The sequence below is a fragment of the Miscanthus floridulus genome, chromosome 9 (assembly GCF_019320115.1).
Source record: "Miscanthus floridulus cultivar M001 chromosome 9, ASM1932011v1, whole genome shotgun sequence".
Classification (NCBI taxonomy): domain Eukaryota; kingdom Viridiplantae; phylum Streptophyta; class Magnoliopsida; order Poales; family Poaceae; genus Miscanthus; species Miscanthus floridulus.
In genome coordinates, this window is record NC_089588.1 from 85,092,451 (window position 1) to 85,116,434 (window position 23,984).

Consider the following 23,984-nt stretch of genomic DNA (forward strand, 5'->3'; position numbering starts at 1 on the left):
GATATAGGAGCTAGCCTATGGTCTATTGAAGGCAGCTCTTTTTCACTACCAGTGGGTCTGGCTCGAGGAAATCAACACTAACAGTGAAGGGTTCACTACCGTTGATCTCACTAAGACCGCATACAGAGACGACCCCTTCGTCATTGAAAGAGATATTATGCATGTCTTCTATGCAAGGGACAACAAGACAAAAGGAAGACCAAAAGTAGTCCTAGAAGGGAAAAGGAAGATTGTCGGTGTCGATGGAGTGATGGACGAAGAAGACTATAGGGGCTATCAAGAAATGCCTCCATTCGGGGTGAACGTACCCCTACCTATCCTTCAAGAGGATGACGAACCTGCTTACGTACGGCTTGATCATAGTGAGGCCCTCATTGTTGATGCACCTAAAGATAGTTAGATTATTGTTAACTATGTAATTATTATTTAGACGTTGTTCACCAACTATGTAATCTAATTTATATTTTGTGCGCTTCTCTAAAATTAAATAATTGACTATGTAATCAAATATTGAGATGATGTTCAGAAACACTATTATTTGATAATTATAGGCCATTAATTAATTATTATGGAATTAAATAATCGAGACACAAATATTTGTATAATTTTACAATAAATTATATGTATTTACACGCACTTAACGGATAAAACAAAAAACATAACCTAAACTAGCGTAATCCTTAATGCTAGCGCAGCGGTAAAAGCCAGCTACTGTGAAGCCCGCGCCCTTAGTTCGAATCCTAGGTGCGGCAAACTTTTTTTTATATTTTTACAGAATTAAATGAACCTCAACTTAAACTATAAAAATGATAACAAACATTTCCTAACGTAAACCCTCCTTTAACGCAGCGGTTAAGCCACTAATCCCTCTTTCTCGCTCCCTCGGTTCGAAACCCAGGCGGGACAATGTTTTTATTTTTTTTAAAACCGACACTGATAAATGGCATCACTGCCAGTTCTAAAAACTGACACTAATGACCCCTATCACTACCGGTTTTTAAACAAAACCGACAGTGATATGAATATTCCCTCACGGGCCAGCAGTGCTCCCGCTGATCACCACAGCAGGAGCACTGCTCCCACCTACCACAATAACTAGCCTATAAAATGGCGCCCTGCTAGGCAGCCTCTCCATGCATGTTAGTTTCAGCCAGGGCTTATCAGCCATGATATAGTGTTTTCCTCTCACAACAAACCACAAATATCATTATGCGTCGTAATCCAGCAAAATGGTGCACACAAGAGGTACTAGAAGAATGCTACTGAAGATAGAGCAACGCTGAAGATTAGAGATGCCACGAGGTTCATAGAGCCATCCGCTACGATGTGCATCTGGAAAAAGGCCATGTACAGACAAGACATGGATTCATCGATGCCACCTTGTCATCTCCAACCGGTATAGCTCGTAGACCACCTCGGTGCTGCTGTTTGACCCTAGTTGGTGCTAGAAGAATGCTACTGAGGTGGTTAAATTATAATGTGTTGATACACATTGATTGTAACATTGACCTGTACGCAAATAGGTCTTTGTTATCATATATGGAATTTTAGTGTAAGGCCTTTGTTATCATATATGTAATTTATTTCTAATATTTTTGTTATTTTTTGATGTATGTCATTACTATCTAAATAAATATATCGCTGTTGTTAAAACTTTCCCATTGTACTATCTAAATAAATACATCCTTTACATATATGAACCTTCACTAGTCGGTTCTACTTACAAACCTGGCAGTGATATTAACTTTCACTGTTGGTTCTATTTAAAAACCGGCTGTGATATTAACTTTCACTGTCGGTTCTACTTAAAAACCGACACTAATGTCCATGCCCCCCTATATAAAATGAAACCGCCAGCCACATACATCAATCCCACCTACCCATGAACTCTCACAGTCTCATTTCTCATGTTTCACTCTCACTTCTCAAGAAATCCACTCTCTCTCTCTACGTGATTTGGTCATGGCTCCTGCATTTTTCAATGGTATTGATATGTTGTCTTCTCTAATATTTTATCTATATTCATTTGATCTATATTTATATTCATGTTTCTTTGTATTCTACATTTATATATATTCTTATTCCTTGCATTCGATCTATATTTAATTATGTTGCCATATTTTACTTGGAAGAATTTTTTGTGCATATATTTTATGTTCATATTTTTTTTGCATTTTATCAATCAGGTGGTATGAACAACAGACCTCCCCACCACAAGAACCAGGTTTCCACCCTAGTGACGAGCCATTCGCTCCTAATGTGACCATTCCACGGTTCCCTGTTTCAGCTATTGTATGAAATATTTTCCAACATGTTTTATTTTTTGATGCTAACAAATAAGTGTAATTAGTTTAATGTCATTGTTGCATACATATATGTCGTAGACTATATCCCCAATAGATTGGCTATGAATAGTACTTAGCTGGTTCTTTATCTTCGACATCGTCGAGAACACGACATCTAATGCAAGTGGTTGGCTATGGACGTGTGAACTCAGTTTTCCATCCCTTTGAGGGGTGCAAATCATCGGAACCATATCCACAAGATGGGAAGATAGAGCCCGGACATGATAAGTGCCCAATTCAGTGTCGTACACATCTGTTTAGAGGCACTTCGACATGTTTGCTATGATGTGCCTGATTTCTCGTACTTCAAGGCACTTGCTTTGAATGCTAGTGATATCCCCGTCCCACAAGCAAGCGAATGGTTTGCGAGCTACAACCATGTGGATGTGGTAAAATGGTCACTTATACCTGAGTCATGGTTATTTGTTGTTTATTATCGTAATAACATTCTCTAATTTTTTTTCTTTTTCTCCGCATGCAGATTGTGCTCCAAGACCTTACCGATGCTGCATGTGGCTTGTGGGTCGTTCTAGACCAAGCTATGGATCAACTCGGGTATGATTGGACTTCTGCAATGGAAACCTCGGCCAGCTCAATATGGAAGGATGCCAGTACTGCATAAGGATTACTAACAGGGGTAGTGGTCATTCAGTAGGTTATATCTATGGCCGACCATTCTTTCGGTATTATGAGGCATGAGTGAGTGAACTCATATGGGCATTGATCTTCATCGATACAAGCAGATACATAATCCGTGACATCAATTACCATATATGGCTATAGAGGCATGTTAGTGTGCGTGGCCCGATCGATCCCGGCAGTGATTCCAATAGTAATTAATGTTTATTTAGCTAGGTTTTCAAGGTCGTAGTTTAATTGGGTTCTACTTTTAATTTGTACGGCGTGTGTGTTTAATTATTGTCATGCATGTAATTCGTGTAACATTTGTTGGGCAACTAGAAATATACATTTTGGTGTCGTATTTGTCTTAAAATTATTCTTAGGCTTGCACGTGACATAGGTGAAGGAAATACCAAGTTTGGGATTTTTCGGAGATGGTTTGCTACTTTCGGAGGTTTAATTGAATTTCCGCGTGACGACATCGATTAATTATAGGTTGAACTGAGCCTACCCACGAAAAGATCCAGAATGGTGCCAAACTTTTATATAGGCTCTAATGTGCCCTAGGGATAAGAATTTTGTGGAGGTCTATGAAAAAATCTATTGGGTCTAAGATGTAATTCACCCTCTTTTGTCTCATTAAGCACAAAGAAAAATATATTAATAAAAAAATGATCAGAAAAACCTCAGATCTTGTTTGGGGCCTTAATTTGGGTATACATGCGTGCCAAAAAAAATTTCAAGCCATTTCAAGATAGGCGGAGTATACATGCTTCACAGAGGTACATTAGCCCTTTCAACGAATCATGACTATACACATAGGTTATCAAGGTTTCTATGGTTCATATGCATTTCGGTGTCGTATTGGTCTCAAACTTTTTCTTAGGCTTGCACATGACACGTGTGAAGGAAACACCTACTTTGGGATTTTCCTGAGATGGTTTGCTACTTTCTGAGGTTTAATTGAATTTTTGCGCGACGACACTGATTAATTATAGGTTGAACTGAGTCTACCCATGAAAAGATCTAGAATGGTGCCAAACTTTTACATAGGCTCAAATGTGCCCTAGGGATAAGAATTTTGTGGAGGTCGATGAAAAAATCTATTGGGTCCAAGATGTAATTCACCCTCTTTTGTCTCATTCAGCACAGAGAAAAATATATTAATAAAAAATGATTAGAAAAACCTCAAAACTTGTTTGGAGCCTTAATTTGGGTATACATGCTTGCCAAAAAAAATTTCAAGCCATTTTTGACATAGGCGGAGTATACATGCTTCATAGAGGTACATGAGTCCGTTCATCGAACCATGACTATACACATAGGTTATCAAGGTTTCTGTGGTTCATAAGCATTCCGGTGTCGTATTGGTCTCAAACTTTTTCTTAGACTTGCATGTGCCATGTGTGAAGGAAACACCTTGTTTGGGATTCCCCGGAGATGGTTTGCTACTTTCTGAGGTTTAATTGAATTTTCGCGTGACGACACCAATTAATTATAGGTTGAACTGAGTCTACCCACAAAAAGATCTGGAATGGTGCCAAACTTTTACATAGGCTCTAATGTAACCTAGGGATAAGAATTTTGTGGAGGTCGATGAAAAAATCTATTGGGTCCAAGTAGAAATTGACCCTCTTTTGTCTCATTAAGCACACAGAAAAATATAATAAATACAAAAACTGATAAAAAAACCAAAGATCCTATGTGGGGTCTTAATTTGGGTGTACATGCTTGCCAAAAAAATTTCAAGCCATTTCAACATAGGAATACACATGCTTCTATTTATTCAGTATATAAAAGAAAATTTTTAATATATATAAACATCACTGTCGGTTTCAAAAAACCGACAGTGATGAGACGAAACCGACAGTGATGCTAGTTATCTCTGTCGGTTTATTTTGAAAACCGGCAGTGATATATAAAAAATTAAAAAAAATTATGCTAGCCCTCGGGTTTGAGGTCGGGTCTCGGGCAGCAGAGTTCTGAGACTTTACCGCTATGCTATTATAGGATGTGTATCAAGGCTTAGTTATTTTTTGTTTTTGACCTTTTAGAGCGCTTAATAAATTATAAAATTAAACCAAAAAATTTGGGCCGCCAGGGACTCGAACACGGGTCTTGGGGGCTAAATTGCGGGGTCTTAACCGTTGAGCCAGTCAGAGGAATTCGAAAGAAAGGGAAAATATATCCTACTTAACCTGTAACCGCTACACTGCAATCACTGCCGGTTCAACGAATCGCCCGGTAGTGATATTTCTTCATCACTGTCGGTTTAGACTTACAACCGGCAGTGATGAACCATTTCCCAAAGTCATTTAATAATTTATAAAATTAAACCAAAAAATTTAGGCCGCCTGGGACTCGAACACGAGTCTTGGGGGCTAAATTGCGGGGTCTTAACCATTGAGCCAGTTGGAGGAATTCAAAAGATAGGGAAAAGATATCCTACTTAACCCCTAACTGCTACACCCCCAACACTGCCGGTTGGAGGAATGGACCGACAGTGATGTTTCCTCATCACTGTCGGTTTATAAATAGAACCGACATTGATGAACCATTGGTATAAAAGCAAGGCATGGGTTGAAATTTTTCAAATTCATTTTAACCCTACGCTAACCCCTCCCCCCATGCCGTCGGAGCACCACCCCATGCCGATGGGCACCACTGTTCCCTGCGCACCCATCCACCGCCCCCTGTGTCGTCATTCCCAGCCCCACGATCCTCTTCTTCGACGCCAATGCCCGTGCACCGCCCTACGCCGTCCATCGCCCCACGCCAGAGCACCACACCATCCGTGCCCTCATTCCTCGTCCACAACACCGGCCATGCCCCTCCTCCTCCACGGCTGCACTCCCACCGCCGAGGCCTTCAGGAGCGCACGGACAGCTGCTTTCCCACCCCCATGGTGAGTGCGTGGCTCACTGCCCACTATGTGTTTAATGAAATGCCCCACGGTGAGTGCAAGGGCCCTAGTTAATTGCATTCACTCCTGACTCAGAGTTACTTTTTTTTGAGAAAAATAGGAGGGTGTAGGCCCCAACTGTGCTTTTATTATAAGACTCAAAGTTACTTGAATAGATGTTCCTAAGCCCTGACCTGTGGTTTTCATTGAAAAATTGTGAATCATGACCCTTGTTTTCCATAGAAAAGCTATGAATCATGACATGTGTTTTCCATAGAAAAGCTGTGAATCAGTAGAGGTGTTGCTACTTACTTGAATTACTATGCATGGTTTATATGGAGATGTGGATATATCAAAATCCATGGTTCAAAGTTTTTTGGGAACAAAAGAACCATTGTCAGAGGAAAAGTTGTTTTTTGTCCAATAGTTTTTAGCAAGTAAGCAGCCGGCCTAATTCTGGTGCATGTACATTTATGATTTATGATTTATTAGGTTGTTGTCTTCCCAGTAGCAGCCGATTCCTATTCGATTGAGTTACAGGCTACTTGTCTAAATTATAAGACTTAGTTTACTTTTGCAAACCTGCAAGCACATATGTACAGGCAGCTTGGCCAAATTATGTCATATATGCTTCTACATGTTTGGTGTGTGGTCTGAACATTTGAACAAAGTATAAATTCTTGTTTATCGAGATGCACTGAATATATGTCTCACACATCATCTAGCACAATAAGTTCAGACAAGTGCTTGCTAAATCTCTTCGACTAATAAGGTTATAGCTGGCTAAGCTTTTCAGTACAAGTGATCCATGGAGAGAACACAAAGCTTCAAAATGGGATTTTCTTTAAATTAATTCACCATGAAATGATATTGACTGTTGAGGCACATCGTGTGTTTTTGTTCAAGGTCAACTATACCAAAAATCGGTAGGTGTGTAAATCCTACCTGTTCTGTGTGCTATATAACCATGGCTATCAAAATCCTAGCTGTATGTGAACTTAATATTCTAATATATCATATTTGAATGACAACCTAATTTACTTAAATGTATAGCCAACCATGACATGGTATGTAGTGCATGTTGGTCACATGCCTAGAATTTATCGAACCTGGGAAGATTGCTATGCTCAAGTCAATCGCTACCCTAGTAATTTACACAAAAAATACAACATAGAAGCTGAAGCTTTGAGGGCCTACTATAGTCATCCGGCCTACCTTGCAAACCATGGGCAACCGGCCTACTATGGTCCAATGAATGCAAACCATGGACATCCGCTGGCACTGGAGATTGAAGAGAAGCCACCTGCTATAGATGTGAAGATTAGGAGAATTGCTCCTTGGTCTTGGAAAGATGTCATGCTTTTTATTTATGGCTATGGTCATTGCTTTTCTTATTTAGAAGTTGATGTAGGCTTAGTTTCGTAGAACAGTAGGTGGACTTTGTTGTATGTGGTCAATCAAACAATGAATTTGTTCTAGGAGAACATATGCTATTATTTGACTTTGTTATATGTCGATTTATTATTAGACTTTGCATTAAACATATTATATATATATATATAGAGGAAAAAGTCTACTTAACCCCCCCACCTATCATACTTGGTCTACTTCACCCCCCAACTATGAAACCGTCTGTTTTACCCTCTGAACTATCTAAAACCGTATGTTTTACCCCCTGGGCGGTTTTTCAGCGGCGGGTTTGCTACAATGCTCGTGGTTTTGAATTTCCTTTTTTTTATTTATTGGAATAATTGTGGTGAAATTCATAGCTACAGCTTCTATGGTCCAATTGTGGTGAAATTTTTATGGTACGCTAATTATTGTATGCTTGAACTATAGTAAAAATTTCATACTCATTGGACTATGTATAACTTAGTTATAGATAAATTCTAATTAATTACAGACAAAACTGGATTTTCCAATTAATCTAAAGCTACAAAAAAATTTTGTACTAAATCATACCGTATTATATATTCACTGTGTACATCTACTCATGTGGAGTCCAATAAAATTAGATTTTTCATTTTATGATTTTTCTATGATTTACTATGATTTTTCAAAAATTCACCGAAAATAAATAAAAAAAAGGAAATTCAAAACCACGGGCATTGTAGCAAACCACCGTTACTGTAGCAAACCCACTGTAACTGTACCAACCGCCGCTGAAAAACCGCCCAGGGGGTAAAACAGATGGTTTTAGATAGTTCAGGGGGTAAAACAGACGGTTTCATAGTTGGGGGTGAAGTAGACCAAGTATGATAGGTGAAGGGGTGAAGTAGACTTTTTCCTATATATAGAACTACTACCATGTAGCTAGCTACAAAATAACTTATTCTATAATCACTTTGAGTTATGATAATTACTATGTTAATTTACGAGATTACAGTAACTCCTTACTAAGTGATTTACTATAACGTTATGGTAAATATCCCCATGTGTTATAGTAACCCAACTATCGTAAATATGTATTGACATTATCGTAAATTAGTATATAAAATTATCGTAAATGGAGGTGGCTACATAATAACTTATTTTGTAGCTGGCTATTAAATATACTCTCCCTATATATATATATATAATATGAACATATGCTATTAGTAGTTGTCCGCAGCCAAAACTAACCATGATCGTGTCACAGCCATGACTCGTCGTCGCCTGTTACCCCATCGCCGAAGAACAGATCGGCAACAAAGAAGCGGCTGATATTGCTGGGATGTGAGAGCCGCATGATCCAACAAATGGTGAAGGTGTCAATCAGGATGGTGAGAACGAGCAGCCATGGACCCCGTCCGGCCTGCTCGAGCTAGGTCCAAATGACCAAGATGGCCAGGTAACTTTGGTATCATGTAACTATGTAGCCACACACGCTAATCAATTGAGAGGGTCATAGCTTACTTGGTGTCTCCAGCGGGAGCCTCCGCCGATCGAGGAACCAGAGGGTTCGGGTAGCAGGAAAGCTAGATCCAAGCAAGGCATGTCAAAGATTCCTATTGGTAGGAATGGACACTGGCACATCACTGAGTTCGATGAATTCAGGGATCCACTCTCACCACCTATAGCTTTGATCAAATACAAGACTATCATCGGGTTACTTGTAAGGGACTTCATCCTGATTAGGTACAGGAAGTGGAATGGGAAAGATAATGACCCGTGGAGGGTTCTCGAAAGTGAGAAGGATTATATATGGGATATCAAGATCCTAGAGAATTTCACTTTCCCAATGGAGTATGACAAGGAGGTAGTCAATAAAAAAGCAAAAGAAATCATGGGAACATACTTCAAGAATTTCAAGGGGACATTGTACAAGAATTTTATCCTCCAAAATAAAGAGCTAAATTTTGATGGCGGACAGTTTAGCAAGCAAAAGGACTTCTGGCAGGATTTGAAGGAATACAGGTTATTCGAGGAGTACTTAGAACTAGGTAGGAAGAATAAGGAGAACTCATAGAAAGCAACAAATCCTCATCATCTCAGCTCTCGTGGCTATGCCAAAAAGATGCCAAAATTTAAAGCAGAACTTGAAAAGATGGATCGCCTTGCTAAGGAAGACGTTTAGGTTGAGACTGCCCATTGGGAGCCAAGATCGGTATTATACTGTATGGGGAGGATTATACGCCACACCGAGGATGGGAGCTTTAGTTCCACAAATCCACCCATGAGCGAACTCATCCAAAGGATCTCCCAGGTAACTAACGAGTTTAGGCAAGGGACTCACACTTCTAATAGGGAGAAAGACGTGCTCACCCAAGCACTCAGAACCAAGAAGCACCCTGGTCGCACTAGAGGAACTGGTGTCGTTCCTCAGAAACTAGCATTCCCCAAAGAATCTCACACTTACCGGAGCCGCTCAAGGGTTGAGCGGATCAGGAGGCAGAGTGTTTGAGGCGACTAAAAGAGATGGAAGACAGAATGGATGCACGGATTGAGGCGACTGTTGAAGCATGAGTCCAGCAAATTTTGCTGTCCAAGGGGTCAAGAGTACCACAAAACCCTACTCCTACTGTCCTTAGCCCATAGTTTAGGGGTCGCAGCAGCTGCGGATCTACCCCGCTCGACGAAGAAGATGCGAATGTGCCTCATCCGGTTGACGACATCACTGAACCTGTCAATGTCAAGTTATACATCTGTCAGAAATGGACAAAAGACAAGGTGGCGCTCGGCCAGGCCTGGCCTGCAGGAGACAGGACCATTAATGGCTGCCCAATTCCATAGGGGTACGCTCGCGTCACCATTGATAGAATACTTGATAAGAAGTATAACAAGATACACATTGAGTACCCCACAGCGGAAGACAAGCTGAAACTTGGTCATAACAAGGGCTCTCAAGTGGCCTGGCGCAAGCACTTCATTAAGCTTGACCACCAATTGTCCTCTAAAGATGAGGATGACTATGAGTCTTCTCCCACCCGCGATGATCCCTCACCATCTGCCATCACTCCCCTCCTCATGCCTTCTATTCTTCCTCATCCGACTCCATCTTCATCAGCCCCGAGAAAAGAGAAGACTCCTCCTCCATCTTCATCAACCCCAGGAAAACATAACTCTCGTCGTCATCCTCCTCCTCCACCTCAGACCAAAACAAGATCAAAGGCATCCTCGTAGTCGCAGAAAAGGTCCTTAGATTCGGTCGCTAATGCTCCCAAAGTGGACCAACAAAAAAGAAAAAGGTCGTTCAGTGGCAGCGTTACAAACTTGATGGAAGGAAAATTTACAGCACACATCTCGAAGGAAGATTGTGTTAGTTTCTTCAATCTTTGTGCCTCACTGCCTCCGTGTTTGTTGAAGTTCGAATTCGAAAGGCAAACAAAGTATCAGTACGCTACAATAAGAGCCGATGAAATACACAATGAAGATTTAAGGAAGATACAGAAGTACATTGAAGACAACCCCGAATTAACCATAGAAGAGGCCACGAACATCTATTATGATGTACAAGGGACGGGAACACCGGCAATGAAGTATGAAAGGGGCAATGTTTTGGTTCCCGATGATGAGTATAAAAATTTGACAACATATATGTGCCAGTTCCATGAATATTACATGGCTCAAGCAACAGAGATGGAGGACTTTGGTTTTGAGGTTATTATCCGTTCGCCACATGCTTTTCATTATCCTGAAGAAGAGAAGTTCGATGTCGAGTGGGAGTGCTTGTTCCAGCTATACCAGAAATGCTCTCTCAATTCATAAATGTTAACGTTGTGGACTATGTAAGTACCCTACACGCACAATATTATAATTAACTACTCTCTCAAGACATAAATTATTAACTTTTGACCAATTCCCATGATTTTATGTAGATGTATAGCAAAATTTTGCATACTAAAAAGCAAATGGGATAACATAGGCTTTTTGGACCCCTTGCGAGTCAATGAGAAGACATGTTTAGGCCTACAACTGCGAAAGACTTGAAAGAGAGATTGATTGTTGTTTTCGATGAATTCAAGATGAAGAACAAAACCCACATACTTCTAGCCTACAACTGCGAGTATGTGTTCTCGGCTTTTAATTTTATGCTTCTTTTTTCATTAAGATTATTCGATAATTAGGATTCTATGATTGTAGCAACCATTTCGTCTTCATTTATGTCAATCTTGCTAAAAATTTGATCGAGGTGTGGGCCTCGAAGAAAAAATCATTTCATCATCTGGATGCACTGGTGGTAGTGCTGAATTAGTAAGCGATCCTAATAATATATTATTTTCTAGTCACACATACCGCTTTCTAATGTTTCTTCTTTTAATGTTGCACAGTGTCCAAAGAAGACATATCAGTGGGACGCAGGTCCCATTCAAGATTGTCGAAATGGAGGGAAAGTACCGAAAACAGCAGGCGGGAAACAATGAATGCAAGTTTTAGGTAATGTGGGCAATGCTTTGCTACATCGGCGAGAAATCGGAAGAAGCAGATAAGTTGGTGTGTATAATCCCCATTTCATTTATGACTGTTAATAATTCAACAAAATAATTTATTGATTCCTCTTTGGATATCATCTTTTTTGAACGACAGTGCAAGAAATATAACCACAAAAGGCTGTTAGACATGGAGATCGTCGCACTGCAATTGGAGCTAGCAAAATTCATCTTAGCCGAGGTATTGAAAAAAGATGAGTATTTTCCATTGCACAATCCGTGAAGTTTAAGGACCAGTATGGCCCAGAGCGACTCGCTAGATTATTGTAAGAAGTCCGAGAAGCATGCTTCATCTTATCGAATAATTTTTTTTTATTTTGAGGGATCGAGATCTTGATAAGAACATTTGAACCGTAACCGTAACATTTATAATGTTTAATATTGATGGACTTGTCATCTACGTAGCGTATATAAAGCGAAACCCGATTCCACGAAAAAATATAAATGAAAATAAATTATAAAACAATAAAATGCAAACGGGCCATCACTGCCAGTTAGCAACAAACCGGCATTGTTGTCGTAACTATCACTGCTGGTTAGAAACAAACCGACAGTGTTGGCTTGCTTAACACTGTCGGCTTGAACCATGAACCGATAGTGATGGTTACGACAACACTGCCGGTTTGATCCATGAACCGACAGTGTAGGCTTGCTCAACACTGCTGGCTTGAGCCAAGAACCGACACTCTTGAAGCAACCGTCACTGTCGGCTAGGACTACAAACCGGCAGTGTTGTTCAACTAGACACTGCTGGGTGGAGCCATGAACCGACACTGTTGTCTATAGATCAGTGTTGGTTTTTAAGGACCGACAGTGATGTCAACCCCCCATCACTGCCGGTATGCCACTGTCGGTTCAAAATCCGGCAGTGAAGGGGGTTTTTGAACCGACAGTGATGTTCAGATCTGGGGTAGTGGCTATCATATGGTTCTTGGCTATCGAGTTTGGATGAGCGGTTCCATTAGCTGATCCCCTTCTAAGTATCACATGCGTCCCCTTATATTGTGAGGAGGGCATGGTTACAAGTCGGTTTCGGGCTTTCGGCTCTGGCCCAAGGCTTCTACACGTGGTGCTCACCATCCTTTGTCTCGGCTTTGTTTGGTGCTTCCTTTGTCGTATAGGAAGGGGCTAATAACATCGCAACCACTCACTAACGGTGTTGCCATAGTCTGGCGCTTGACCATCAGGGGTTGTTTGCCACTATATGGTCTCCCCTGGGTGAGCCTTCTCAAGGCTTCCTTTGGTGCGCAAGGAGACTCCCTTGCCTAGAGGGGCTGACGACCAGGTCTAGAGCCCTCTACCCTTCGAGCTTGGGGAGCTCCTTGTCTCGACGCGTCACGCCGTTGCATGACCCTGTCGAGGGACTGGCTGACAGCGCCTCATGGTCGTTGAATGGGCCGATGGTGCAACATCAACGTGACTGTCAGGCTTTGGGTCCCTGACAGATTCCTAAGCCGGCTTCTGCCGGTAGCTCGCGACGGTCAATTGCAAAAAATTAATATATTATAACACAAACACAATTAACAAATTAATATATGTTGATTCAAACAGTGCACATTCATCATGGATGCGGCGGCGACGGTACCTACGCGTATTCCGCGTCATGTGTATATGGTACGTACGTGTATTAATCAGTGCGGGCGGGTGCACGGTACGTACGTGTACCAACCGATCCTTGATCCAGCGGCCTGAAAATCGAGTGCCACAGAGCGCCAAAACAACCGAGCGTAGTATAGCATTTGTCAATTCGGTGTAACAATGATGTGATAAACTTATTACATATACCCTCCAACCTCCATGCACCTCCGGGCAAACAAGAAACCCTCTTTTTGCAAGCTTGGCTGCTTTTCAAGTCATCGCCCAGCATATATGTAGCCTAATCGTGTGGCAGAGTCTTATAGCAAGCCACTAAATAAAGCACTAGTTTTCGTCCTGGCTGTCGGTGACATGCAACACAATTGTCTCGATTGTGAGTCCGGGGCCGAGCCCCGACAGGACACCCCACTGGCAATCCTTCCCATCATCGTGGCAGCGGCGGCGGCGCCGCCGTATCTCGTCGAGAACAAAGATGATCGTCGCGCCCATCATGTTGCCGTACTCACTTAGCACGTGCCGGCTGGCCGCAAGCTTCCCCGGCTCCAGACCGAGAGCGGCTTCGTAGCTGTCCAAGATCGCACGGCCGCCTGGGTGCAGCGCCCAGAAGAGCCCATTCCAGCCACCGTCGCTCGCGTTCAAGAGGCCTAGTGGCGCCAGCGTGTCAGCTAAGCACTTGTTTATGCTGCCTTGGACAAGCGTGGGCACCTCGACGGACAAGTGACTGTCGAGGAGGCCGTTCTCTCTGAGATTCATTACCACTGCCTGGTCTGTGCCGGGCAACGTCGTCTGCGAGGCAGATACCATGTGGAAGATGGGGCGCTCCATGGCCATGGGGCTGCTTGCCGGGTCGGCGCCGACGATGACAGCGCCAGCGCCGTCGCTGAACAGGGTCATGGCGATGACAACGTCGAGGCGGGATTCGTCCGGGGGGCAGAACAACAGGAGTTCGGCCTGAGCACAGGCCACGAGCACGCGGGCGCCACGGTTGTTCTCAGCGATGTCCTTGGCGACGCGGAGCGCGACGAGACCGGCGGAGCAGCCGTGGAGGTACAGCAGGGTGCGGCGCACGGTCGGGCGGAGGCCCAGCAGCCCCGCAAGGCGCAGGTCGGCGCCAGGTTCGCTGGCGCCGGAGTTGGTGGCCACCACGAGGTGCGTGATGTCGGCCGCCGGCCGGCCCCAGTCCGCGATCGCCCTTGTTGCTGCCTCCGCTGCGAGCTTGGGCGCAGCGTCCTCGATGATGCCCAGCCGCGTTGTGAGCGACGGCAGCGCTCTGTTGATCAACTCCGGGTGGCCGCTGATGATCTCCTCGGTGTGGTAGAAATAGCGCTTCGTGATGCCTGATTTGTCACCTGCGTGCGAGGCGAGAATATAATCATATATATTGTGATTAGGTCAAACAGTTTTCTGGTTCTTTCCGTGGGATGTTTCCGTCAATTAAACAGAATTAAATTCTCACAAATCTTCTTCGTCTTGGCCTTGAGCTCGGCGAGGTGCTCGCTCTTGGTGACGCGAAAGAACCAGTCGGCGAACTGGTCTTGTAGCACGCAGTTCGTCGGGTTTGCCGTGCCGATGCCCAGCATGGCCGCGGGGCCATCGGCTCGCTGTCTTTGATGGATGTCATGAAGGACGGAGGCCGAATGGGCACTGCTTCTCGCCATGGCTTTTGCCTGACCTAAAGAACCTGAGCTTGTAGGGCTATATTTAAGCAGCGACTCGACGTTATATTTACTGTGTCCATTCACGTGAAAATAATGCATATGCTAGCTTAATAGCGGCCAACAGCTTGTACGGCAACTTGTACTCTACTTTTTAATGTACACTTTAAGTACTTCTTGAGCCATTTGATTGGATACAACAAAACTATTCCAACCGAAAAGGAATTTCGACAAGGACAAAGTGGCTGATCCATTCACATGAAAATAATGCATATGCTAGCTTAATATAACGGCCAACAACTTATATGGCAGCTTGTATTGTATTTTTTAAAGTAATTCTTGAGCCATTTGATTCGAAATACAACAAATCTATTCCAACCGAAAAGAAATTTCAACGAGGACAAAGTGGCTGATGGACCAATCAGGCGCGCTCTGCTGCGCCGGTATATATATCGGTGATGAACATTGTCCGTGAACAAGAAGAAACAGCACTTAAAACAGTGTTTAAAAGTGGGAAACAGTGGTCCTATTGCTATTTAAAACAGCGGGAAAACAGTAAGAGAACATTGGTGCACAGTAGTCTGATCGCTGGGAGGGCGGCGATTTATTCCCGGTTGAGGAAGTATCTTATAAATACATGGACAGTTGTGCCATTTGGAAATGGCAGAATAGTCCTTTTCGTCCTACAACAATCATCCGAGAGACCAAGACTTAGTTTGGTCCCTAAACCTTTAAAATGGCCACTTTAATTTTCATTTTTCCCTTTTAGGCTCAGTTTTAACATAGAACTATATCAAAGTGATCATTAATCCTATAATCTTTGTATTTTGGGCTCAAATCCTTCTATGAACTATCAGATTGCATTTTAATCTTTAAACTTTCTTTGATTTGGTAAGAAGTTTCTTGTTGGGATGTCCTATCATATGATATCAAAGTCGGGAATTTCGAAAATATGAAAATCAAGGAGCACTTCAACAGCATCAAGTCGGATAGAGTTCTTGCAAAAAACACCCTTGCATTCTAAAAGAAATCCAGAGGGACTCTTGAAGAAAAGTCTAGATGCTAGCAGGGCTGACATGATGTACGTTTAAGCCAAAAGTGGGGTTACAGAGGGTTTCTTTGAGAAAGGATTTGTTAGTGAAAGAAATAGTTGAGAAAGGTGTACACAATTGAAACACAGGAGAAAGCTTTGTTTCCCTAAACCATTGGTCACTAAGAATTGAAGTTAAGTCCTTCACCTCTATTTCCAGAAAGGACTTTTCTAAGGGCTTTGTTTTGGGTGGAAGACCAAAAGGCAGATTCAAAGGTTGAATTTCTTCATCCTCCAAAAGTTGTGGGTTTAGCAATGGTTTGGGAGAGGGCTCAACAAAAGAATCTAAAGGTTTAGGCTCAGTTGTTGAGGTTTCCTCTAGTTTGAGGATAGCCCTGAATTGTTTGCTAAGATAATCAGCATAGTGATTGTTTTCAAGAAAGTGGTTTAGAATTTGCCTTCCTTCCATTGTGTCTTTGTGAGAGAATGAACCTCTAACGTCTAAATCCAAGTATAGGGCAGATTCCTTGTTAAGACCCAACAAAAAATGTAGCAAAAGTACACAGTCGGGTATAAACAAGTTTGGGACAAAATTAATCAACATGGAAAACCTTGTTCAGGTAGTTCCTATAGACTCGTTCTTACTCTGTCGAAACGAGAGCCCGTCTATTTGGAGGTTAGCGACTCGCTCTATTAGGAAGAAGTCAAGACAAAATCTGTTCTGAAGTTTATCCCAAGTACCGTTAACGCTTCAACGGTATGAGCATACCATTGTTTCGCCCTCTCAGAAAGAGAGAATGAAAATAATTTCCACTTTAATGTTTGTTGTGTCATGCCTAGAATGAGCAGGCATGAACACAGTTGCTCATACTCTCACGGGTGGTGGTGAGGATTTTCATGGTCCAACCCCAAGAAGAGTTGCTCCCACACCATTGCTACAAAAGCATAGCGGAGTTCATAACCAGATGATAAAATAGGTTTTCAAGAGGGTAGTGGTTCATAGAACTCGACCTCTTGAGCAAAAAGGTTTTGAATAGAATTTTGATGCCCAATAGGAAAGGTTAGAGAAAGTGAAGATAGCAAAATTAGGAAATAGATACGAGGATGAAATAGGTCCAGAGATAAACAACAACTGTTCCCCGACAAAGGCGCCACAAAACTTGTTGGGTATCTTAACGCCCACAAGGAAATCCACAAGCGTATGGATGTCGTTGTAGCTTTCACCCAGGAGTATTCTAGGGTTTTATCGAATCCATAGGGAACGTGTGTGTTTATCAAATAAAGGTCCTAGTTACATCCAAGGAGAAAAAATGATAGGTGTCGGTAGAGAGGACAACTATGGGATAGAACTAAGTTAACGATAAGGACCACACTTAATTTACTTGCTTACTTCGAGCACCGACCTTGACTTAGTGGTTGCTAAGTCCAATCCAGCCTATACTCTACTCTATACCTGAACCCATGGAGTACGAGGCAAACAAAGGTAACCCTTAGCCTTGACACCATGTCTATGCTAACACATTTGGTTGTCCCAAGGGCTCTTTGCCTTTTCTGTAACACCCTAGTGTTAAGCATTGCATTTGGTACTTGCATTTCATTAGCACAAGCATCATCCAAGCATTCATGAGCATGAGCATATGAAGTTTTATTTCATTCATCTTCTCTTTATCACATGTGATGTGAATAATATACATGCATATGCTTGTGATCATGTGTGACCAATGGGAGAAATGGTTGCGAGGTCACAAAAACACCTTAGACATATCTAGGATGGTAAATGGAACAATGTTTGTATTCATGACATGGGCGAAATTTGCTTCTAAGTCATAGTTTACACATAATGTCATTTTTCATGATCCTACTTTGACCAAAGTTGAACTATAGCATAGTGTGTTGGCATGGCAGTGCACCCTTAATAAAAGTTGTAGTTCTTGACATGGGTAATAAACTTTGTTTAAGGATCATGAGCTAATTCAGTGCCTAACATAGTCAAATAGGGCCCACAAGTAGCAATGAAATGCTGTTTTTAAACTTAGAAAATTTTGCCAAGTCATTAGCTTATTATAGTTTCAAAGTAGCATACTTTGGAGCTTTGCATTTTGAAAACCATGACAAATTAGATGTTACTCCCTAAAGCAAAGTTGGAGATCTCACATAGCTCTTCAGCTGTCACTAATGCTGTTTTCGTAGATTCACCACGCATTAGGAGATAGAGGTTAGTGAACAGGGCCGTTTTAGTCGGCTAGATGGCCTTTTCAAACTGGCCGAACGCGTGCCGGTCATGGCCGACCGGCTCAGACGCCGCGCGCTACGTGTTGCCACTCACCTACCCGCATCGTCGTGACGAGGGGGAGAAAGGCGCCGGGCGCTCGCTCACTCTCTCCCACTCTCACTCACTCGCCCTCGCTCTGCCTCGCTCTTCTCTCTCGCAACTGAGCCGACCCAACGTCGCCATCACCGCCATGCCTTTGTCGAGCTCACATGCCACCACTGCCGCATCTCCATCCAATCCATCACGTGCATAGCTTCACCGTGAGCCACTCTACCTTTCCGACCCACCCGTGCCACCATCCGAGCCGAGGTAAAGCTACATTGTGCATCGCCATCGCTGCCATGGCCACGGTGCACCAACGAGCTCAAGCTCGCCGTGGCCAGCCATATCCACTGCTCCTCCTACCATCTTCTCCCTTGGTCCATCATCACCTTAGGTCATACATGCTCACGTCGTTGTTTATTTAATTGCTATCGCCACCACCACGTTGGAACGCGTTGCCACACCGAGCGCGCCTGCCATGGCCGTGAGATCAAGCTTGCCGTGGCCAGCCCTCGCAAGACCCCACCTTCCCCCCCTCCTATGTTCGTTTCTGAGCCGCCATGAACCATAGTGCCTACCCCAAAGACGGAGACCTGTCACTGATCGCTGGCTCACCGGAACGGCATGCACCGCACCACCGTGGTCTCGCTGCCATGCACACGGCCAAGCTAACCGACGCTTTGCCAAACCCTAACCCTAGCCCTAGGTAGTCAGGTAGGTCACCCTGAAACCTTAACCGAGCTCGACATTGCCAAGAACGGTAATGGCACCGCCGCGCACCTCCGCCACACCGCCATGCTCGCCATCGTCGTGTCTAACTACTATAATTGGCTCAACCACCTACACCACTAGACACGGGTTGACGAGGGGAGCACGATGGTGGTGGTGATTTCGCCGGAGACCTCGTCGTTGGTGAGTTCTCATCGGTCAAACGTCGTGCCCTGCATTGGTCTCACTGGCGCGTGGGTCCCGTTGAGCCGCGGGCCCTGCTGTCAGTGCCTCTGGGTGCACTGGACCGGGTGCACCTAGCTGCTGGCCCTGATTTGAAATTTGATTTTCTTTATTTATTTTCATAGATTTGAATGCAAATTTCAAAATTTTATATCTTGAGCTAGGAGTGTCCAAATGGGGTGATACAAATTTTCCAGGATTCACCATGAAGTGTACTATTTGATAAAAATATAAAACCTACTGTTTGGGATATTTTTCTAGGGGAAATTAAATTGAGCAAGATAATGGCTTTTAAATTGATTTCCATCTTGTAAAATGCATATCTTGAGCTAGGGAAGTGCAAAAATTATGATTCCAACTTTTCTGGTGGTGTGTTGATATGCTCTAGCTAGGAAAAATACTAAACCTACAGTGGGCATACTTGGAATATAGTCTTTCTATTTAATCTTAATTAATTTCTAGTTCTAGTGAAAATAAATGGTGTAAAAATTACATAACATATGATCATGAAAATTTTTACACAATGTTCTTATACTAGGATGAAAGTAAGAAAAATATAAAATCTGTTGTTTAACACTTTTCACCAGGCTAAACTATTTTTGCTAAAATAAGCCTATGCAACTTGTCATTTTTGTAGAGGTTGCTATACTTATACAAATGGCATGAAATTTGTACAGTAGACTATTGGGGATATATGTAACCTATTGTAATGTTATCTGAATTTATTGATTATTGAAAATATTTATCCTTTAAATCACCTTATTATATAAGGAAATTAATAAATGCACATAAGTAAATTATTTGGGCTTAACCATGATGTTTTCTATGGTTCTTGTGATGCATATGTTGTGTTTCTATTAATAGTTGTGCTTGGAATTAATTGGTTATAGACATCTAGTTAATTATTGCTTTATAATTCAACTAAATGGCTGCTTGTGTAGTTTCTGCTGTGTTGACAAATTTATGATGATAATGACCTTTCCTATTAAACTTGCTAATAACAAAGTTGTATATAACTTACTCATCTTGCTTGTCCTAAAATTTCATGGTTATAGGGCTAATGATTTAAAAGTTATAGCTGTTAGAAGTTTGCTGTTAGATTTGCTTGTCCTCTGGACATATCTGAAAGATTGAATTCTTTGACCTAGATAGCTACTGAATCACCTTAAGATGGTTAAAAGAAAGTTATAGATAATTTTATAAGATTTCCAGAAAGTCCAAGATCATATTGTTTGGATATGTATAACTCTAGTTAGGGTCAAAACATATGGTTGTTGTCTTGCAATCCAGAAAATATTTAAATAGGTGTTTGTTTAATTACTAAAGAGGAGATATGAACCTACTCAATAAAAGAAAATTTATCTTGTTATCACTTTAATACATTGCTATTAAGGACACTTATGAGTATGCATTTTATCATATCATATTATCCATGTCATTATCTATGCATTCATGATATCTTATTTTATGCTCATACATATAGGATGGCCCGAAGGAGTAACCCTACTGGAATTCAAAAAAGAGGCATAGGAGAATCAGGATACACCCCAACCCACAGCTCCTAAAGGAGAGGAGTCGGTCATTGATGAACTTCTAGAGTGCCCTGACCACCGACCCACTTCTTTCCTGAAATGCAAGCCTCAGAGCATTTGAAGCCTCCTATATTTTATAAAATATCACTTGAGTTCTTTATGTTTGATGCATTAGGTTGTAAGAATTGATTTGAAAACACTTGATATATAGAACTACCTTATCTAGATATATATACCTTTAACCCTATATAGGTCTAGGATCGAATATGTGCTTAGCAATGCTTAGACCAGTAGAAGTCGGGTGATTTCCTGTCACCTGCGAGATATAGGTGAATACCGGAGCACGGTTGGCTATATTTGCTATCATGGAACAAAACCATAGGGTAATGTAACTAGAGGCTGGGCGGAATCTATGTGTAGGTTGACTCATATGATTCCATCTGTGCCAATTAAGGACCGCATCATTGGAGGCCCTCTTGTCATTTTGAACGCATGCCTCTCACTTAGCTGGCCAGATAACTCATTCCGACCGTGAAGCTGAGTAGCTCAACTCGGGCAGGGCCTTGTTCTGTTAGAGTGCGCACAGTAGAGATAGTAAGGATGTGCGGGGAGCCGATGTGAGGCCAAGGGTAGGTTAGAGTCCTGATTGACCTGGCATCCGGTAGTGTCCCTAATTGTACAGCGCTGATCGAACCCGCAAATTGAACCTGAGTTGTACCAAAGGTGACCTAAAGTGACCATTGATCTGGTCTACCTAGGTTTGTGTTAGGAATACTGCCCAACTGGTTGCAATCGATTTGAATCACCATCTCTCCCGGATTGTGAGAAACTTAATGGAGCCCCTTCATCATAGTAATTAGATTATAGAATATGATGGTTCTAATGAATATAAAAATCTTACACCGGCTATGGTTACTATTGTTATGCTACTAAATGATATACCACATGTTTGGCACAGGTTAGTTGCTAATATAGAGATGAATAGCTATAATTAACTTGATGCCTGAATTATAAAATGTATAGCTGAATTAGTGGCTTTTTATGCAAAATGGTGTCAAGCTAGCTCCACTTATAAAGCCTTGCATGATCCTTATAGTCACTTTATTTTTTATTTATGATGGGTAAGTCTAGCTGAGTATCTTCTTGTACTCAGGGTTTATTTCACACTTGTTGCAGATAACACTGTTTATCATGGCTACTGTAAGAATTGCTTATATCCCGCTGTGGATGAGGAGTAGGCCCCGGGCAAGGCGCTTCTACTTATATATCTTATCTGTGATGTTTTTGTGGGTGCTCATCACGAAATGGCTTGTATTAAACAAATGTGTGAGATGTTGGTTTTAAAACTACTTTGCTTCCGCTACTACCTTATTTGGAACTTGAGTTGTAATAACTTTAATCGTACTCTGATGTATGGCAATATATTTGTGAACTTTATGTATCATGTGGCATGTATGTTGAATCATGTACGATCTTGGTTGTATGTTGGCGATGAATCGAGACCCTTCATGGTACTCGATAGACTACCGGGTTTATATGGGCTCAAGTATGATTGTACGACCGCTTGCGGGCTGCAATTATACTTATGCTTTTATAAAATGAATGGTTCTGTTATATTTTCTTACCTAGGATTACCTTTATTAGAGACCAACAAGCAAAAGGTTGAGGATTTCATGCCATTAGTCACAAATGTGAATGTAGACTTGTTAGTACTTCAACTGTTCTCTCTCAAGTTGGTCTTATGGAGCTCACTAACTTAGTCTTCATTGCTCTCAACACCTTTTACTTGTGCACCTTAAGAATGCATCTACAACGGTGCTTGAGCAAGTGGATAAATATAGAAAGCATTGCTTGTGGAGGGGATTTAACATCAATGCAAAAAATCCCCCAAAAGCAGCATGACAATGCCATGCAAACCCAAAGATGAGGGACATTTGTGTGACATTAACTTAAGAACAGAAATGAAGCACTCCATACAAAAAAATCTTCATAAATATTTTAACAAGGACGATATCCCATGGGTCCACATAGTATGGGAAAAGAACTATAGCAACGGTAAATTGTCTGGTCATCCAAAGAAGGGATCTTTTTTGTGGAGAGATATATTAAAGCTTTTGGATAGTTCTAAAGGAATGACATTTGTTAACATTCACAATGGAGAATCTTGTCTCCTTTGGTTAGATCTTTGGCTTGGTAGAGTCCCAAGTCAGGCATACCATGAAATGTTTTCCTTTGCAAAAAAATAGAGTAACACTCAGCAAAGCTAAATCAATTATATCGTTGCACAATCTTTTTGATCTCCCCTGTCAATTGATGCTTTTGCCTAGCTACAGCAATTGGAGCAAGATCTACAAGGCATCACTTTGACACGTGAACACGATTGGTGATCTTATATTTGGAACTCTCACATGTACAGATCAATAAAGGCTTACAAAGTTCTAATTGGCCACACAGAGGTACACCCGACATTCAAATTGATCTAGAGGTCATCCTACTAATACAAACATAAAATCTTCTTCTGGTTAGTCCTAGAAGATCGACTTAGCATAAGAGAACTTCTCAGGAGGATGAACATATGGATCTTCCCATTTGTGATTGTGTCCTATGCACCTAACCTATGGAGGAAACCCTAGAACACCTCTTCTTGAGGTGTGATTTCGCACAAGCTTGTTGTTTCAGTCTTAATATTAGCACTGACACTGAGGTTGAACTCTTTATTACTTCGGAACACTTTAAACAATAGTAAGGAGTCTATTTCTACTTGGAAATCATTGTACTAATGAGTTAGAGCACTTCGGTCTCAAGGAATGACCATATCTTCCAAGAAATTATGCCCTTAATATTAAATTGTTGGTCTTATATAAGAATGTCTAGAGCAACAATTGTTATCTTATATTCTTTTTGTCCTTTCCTTTCTTAAATTGTGTTGTTGCAATTGTGTTGCTTGGAGACCTCTTTTTTCTTTGACTTTTGCTATTTATCTGTAGACATATTTTTTTAACTAAATCTATCAAATTTCTATACGTTTGATTGTGCTTTAGGATTTATGCTACAACTGTCGACAGATTTGACCACATAAAAAATCTGACAAATTTGACCGTATAAAATCTATCAATAGACTTTTTCTTT

General features: G+C 41.8%; 1 protein-coding gene across 1 annotated transcript; it reads right to left on the reverse strand.

Annotated features, from left to right (window-relative positions):
* Nucleotides 1–13,497: 13,497 nt before the first annotated feature.
* On the reverse strand, nucleotides 13,498–15,034 carry LOC136482294 (bisdemethoxycurcumin synthase-like). Its single transcript, XM_066479514.1, has 2 exons — nucleotides 14,830–15,034; nucleotides 13,498–14,722 (listed from the first exon to the last, which is right to left on the reverse strand). Exons 1-2 carry the CDS (start codon nucleotides 15,029–15,031, stop codon nucleotides 13,698–13,700), a joined length of 1,227 nt encoding a protein of 408 aa, XP_066335611.1. The 5' UTR covers nucleotides 15,032–15,034; the 3' UTR covers nucleotides 13,498–13,697.
* Between the last annotated feature and the right edge of the window lie 8,950 nt (nucleotides 15,035–23,984).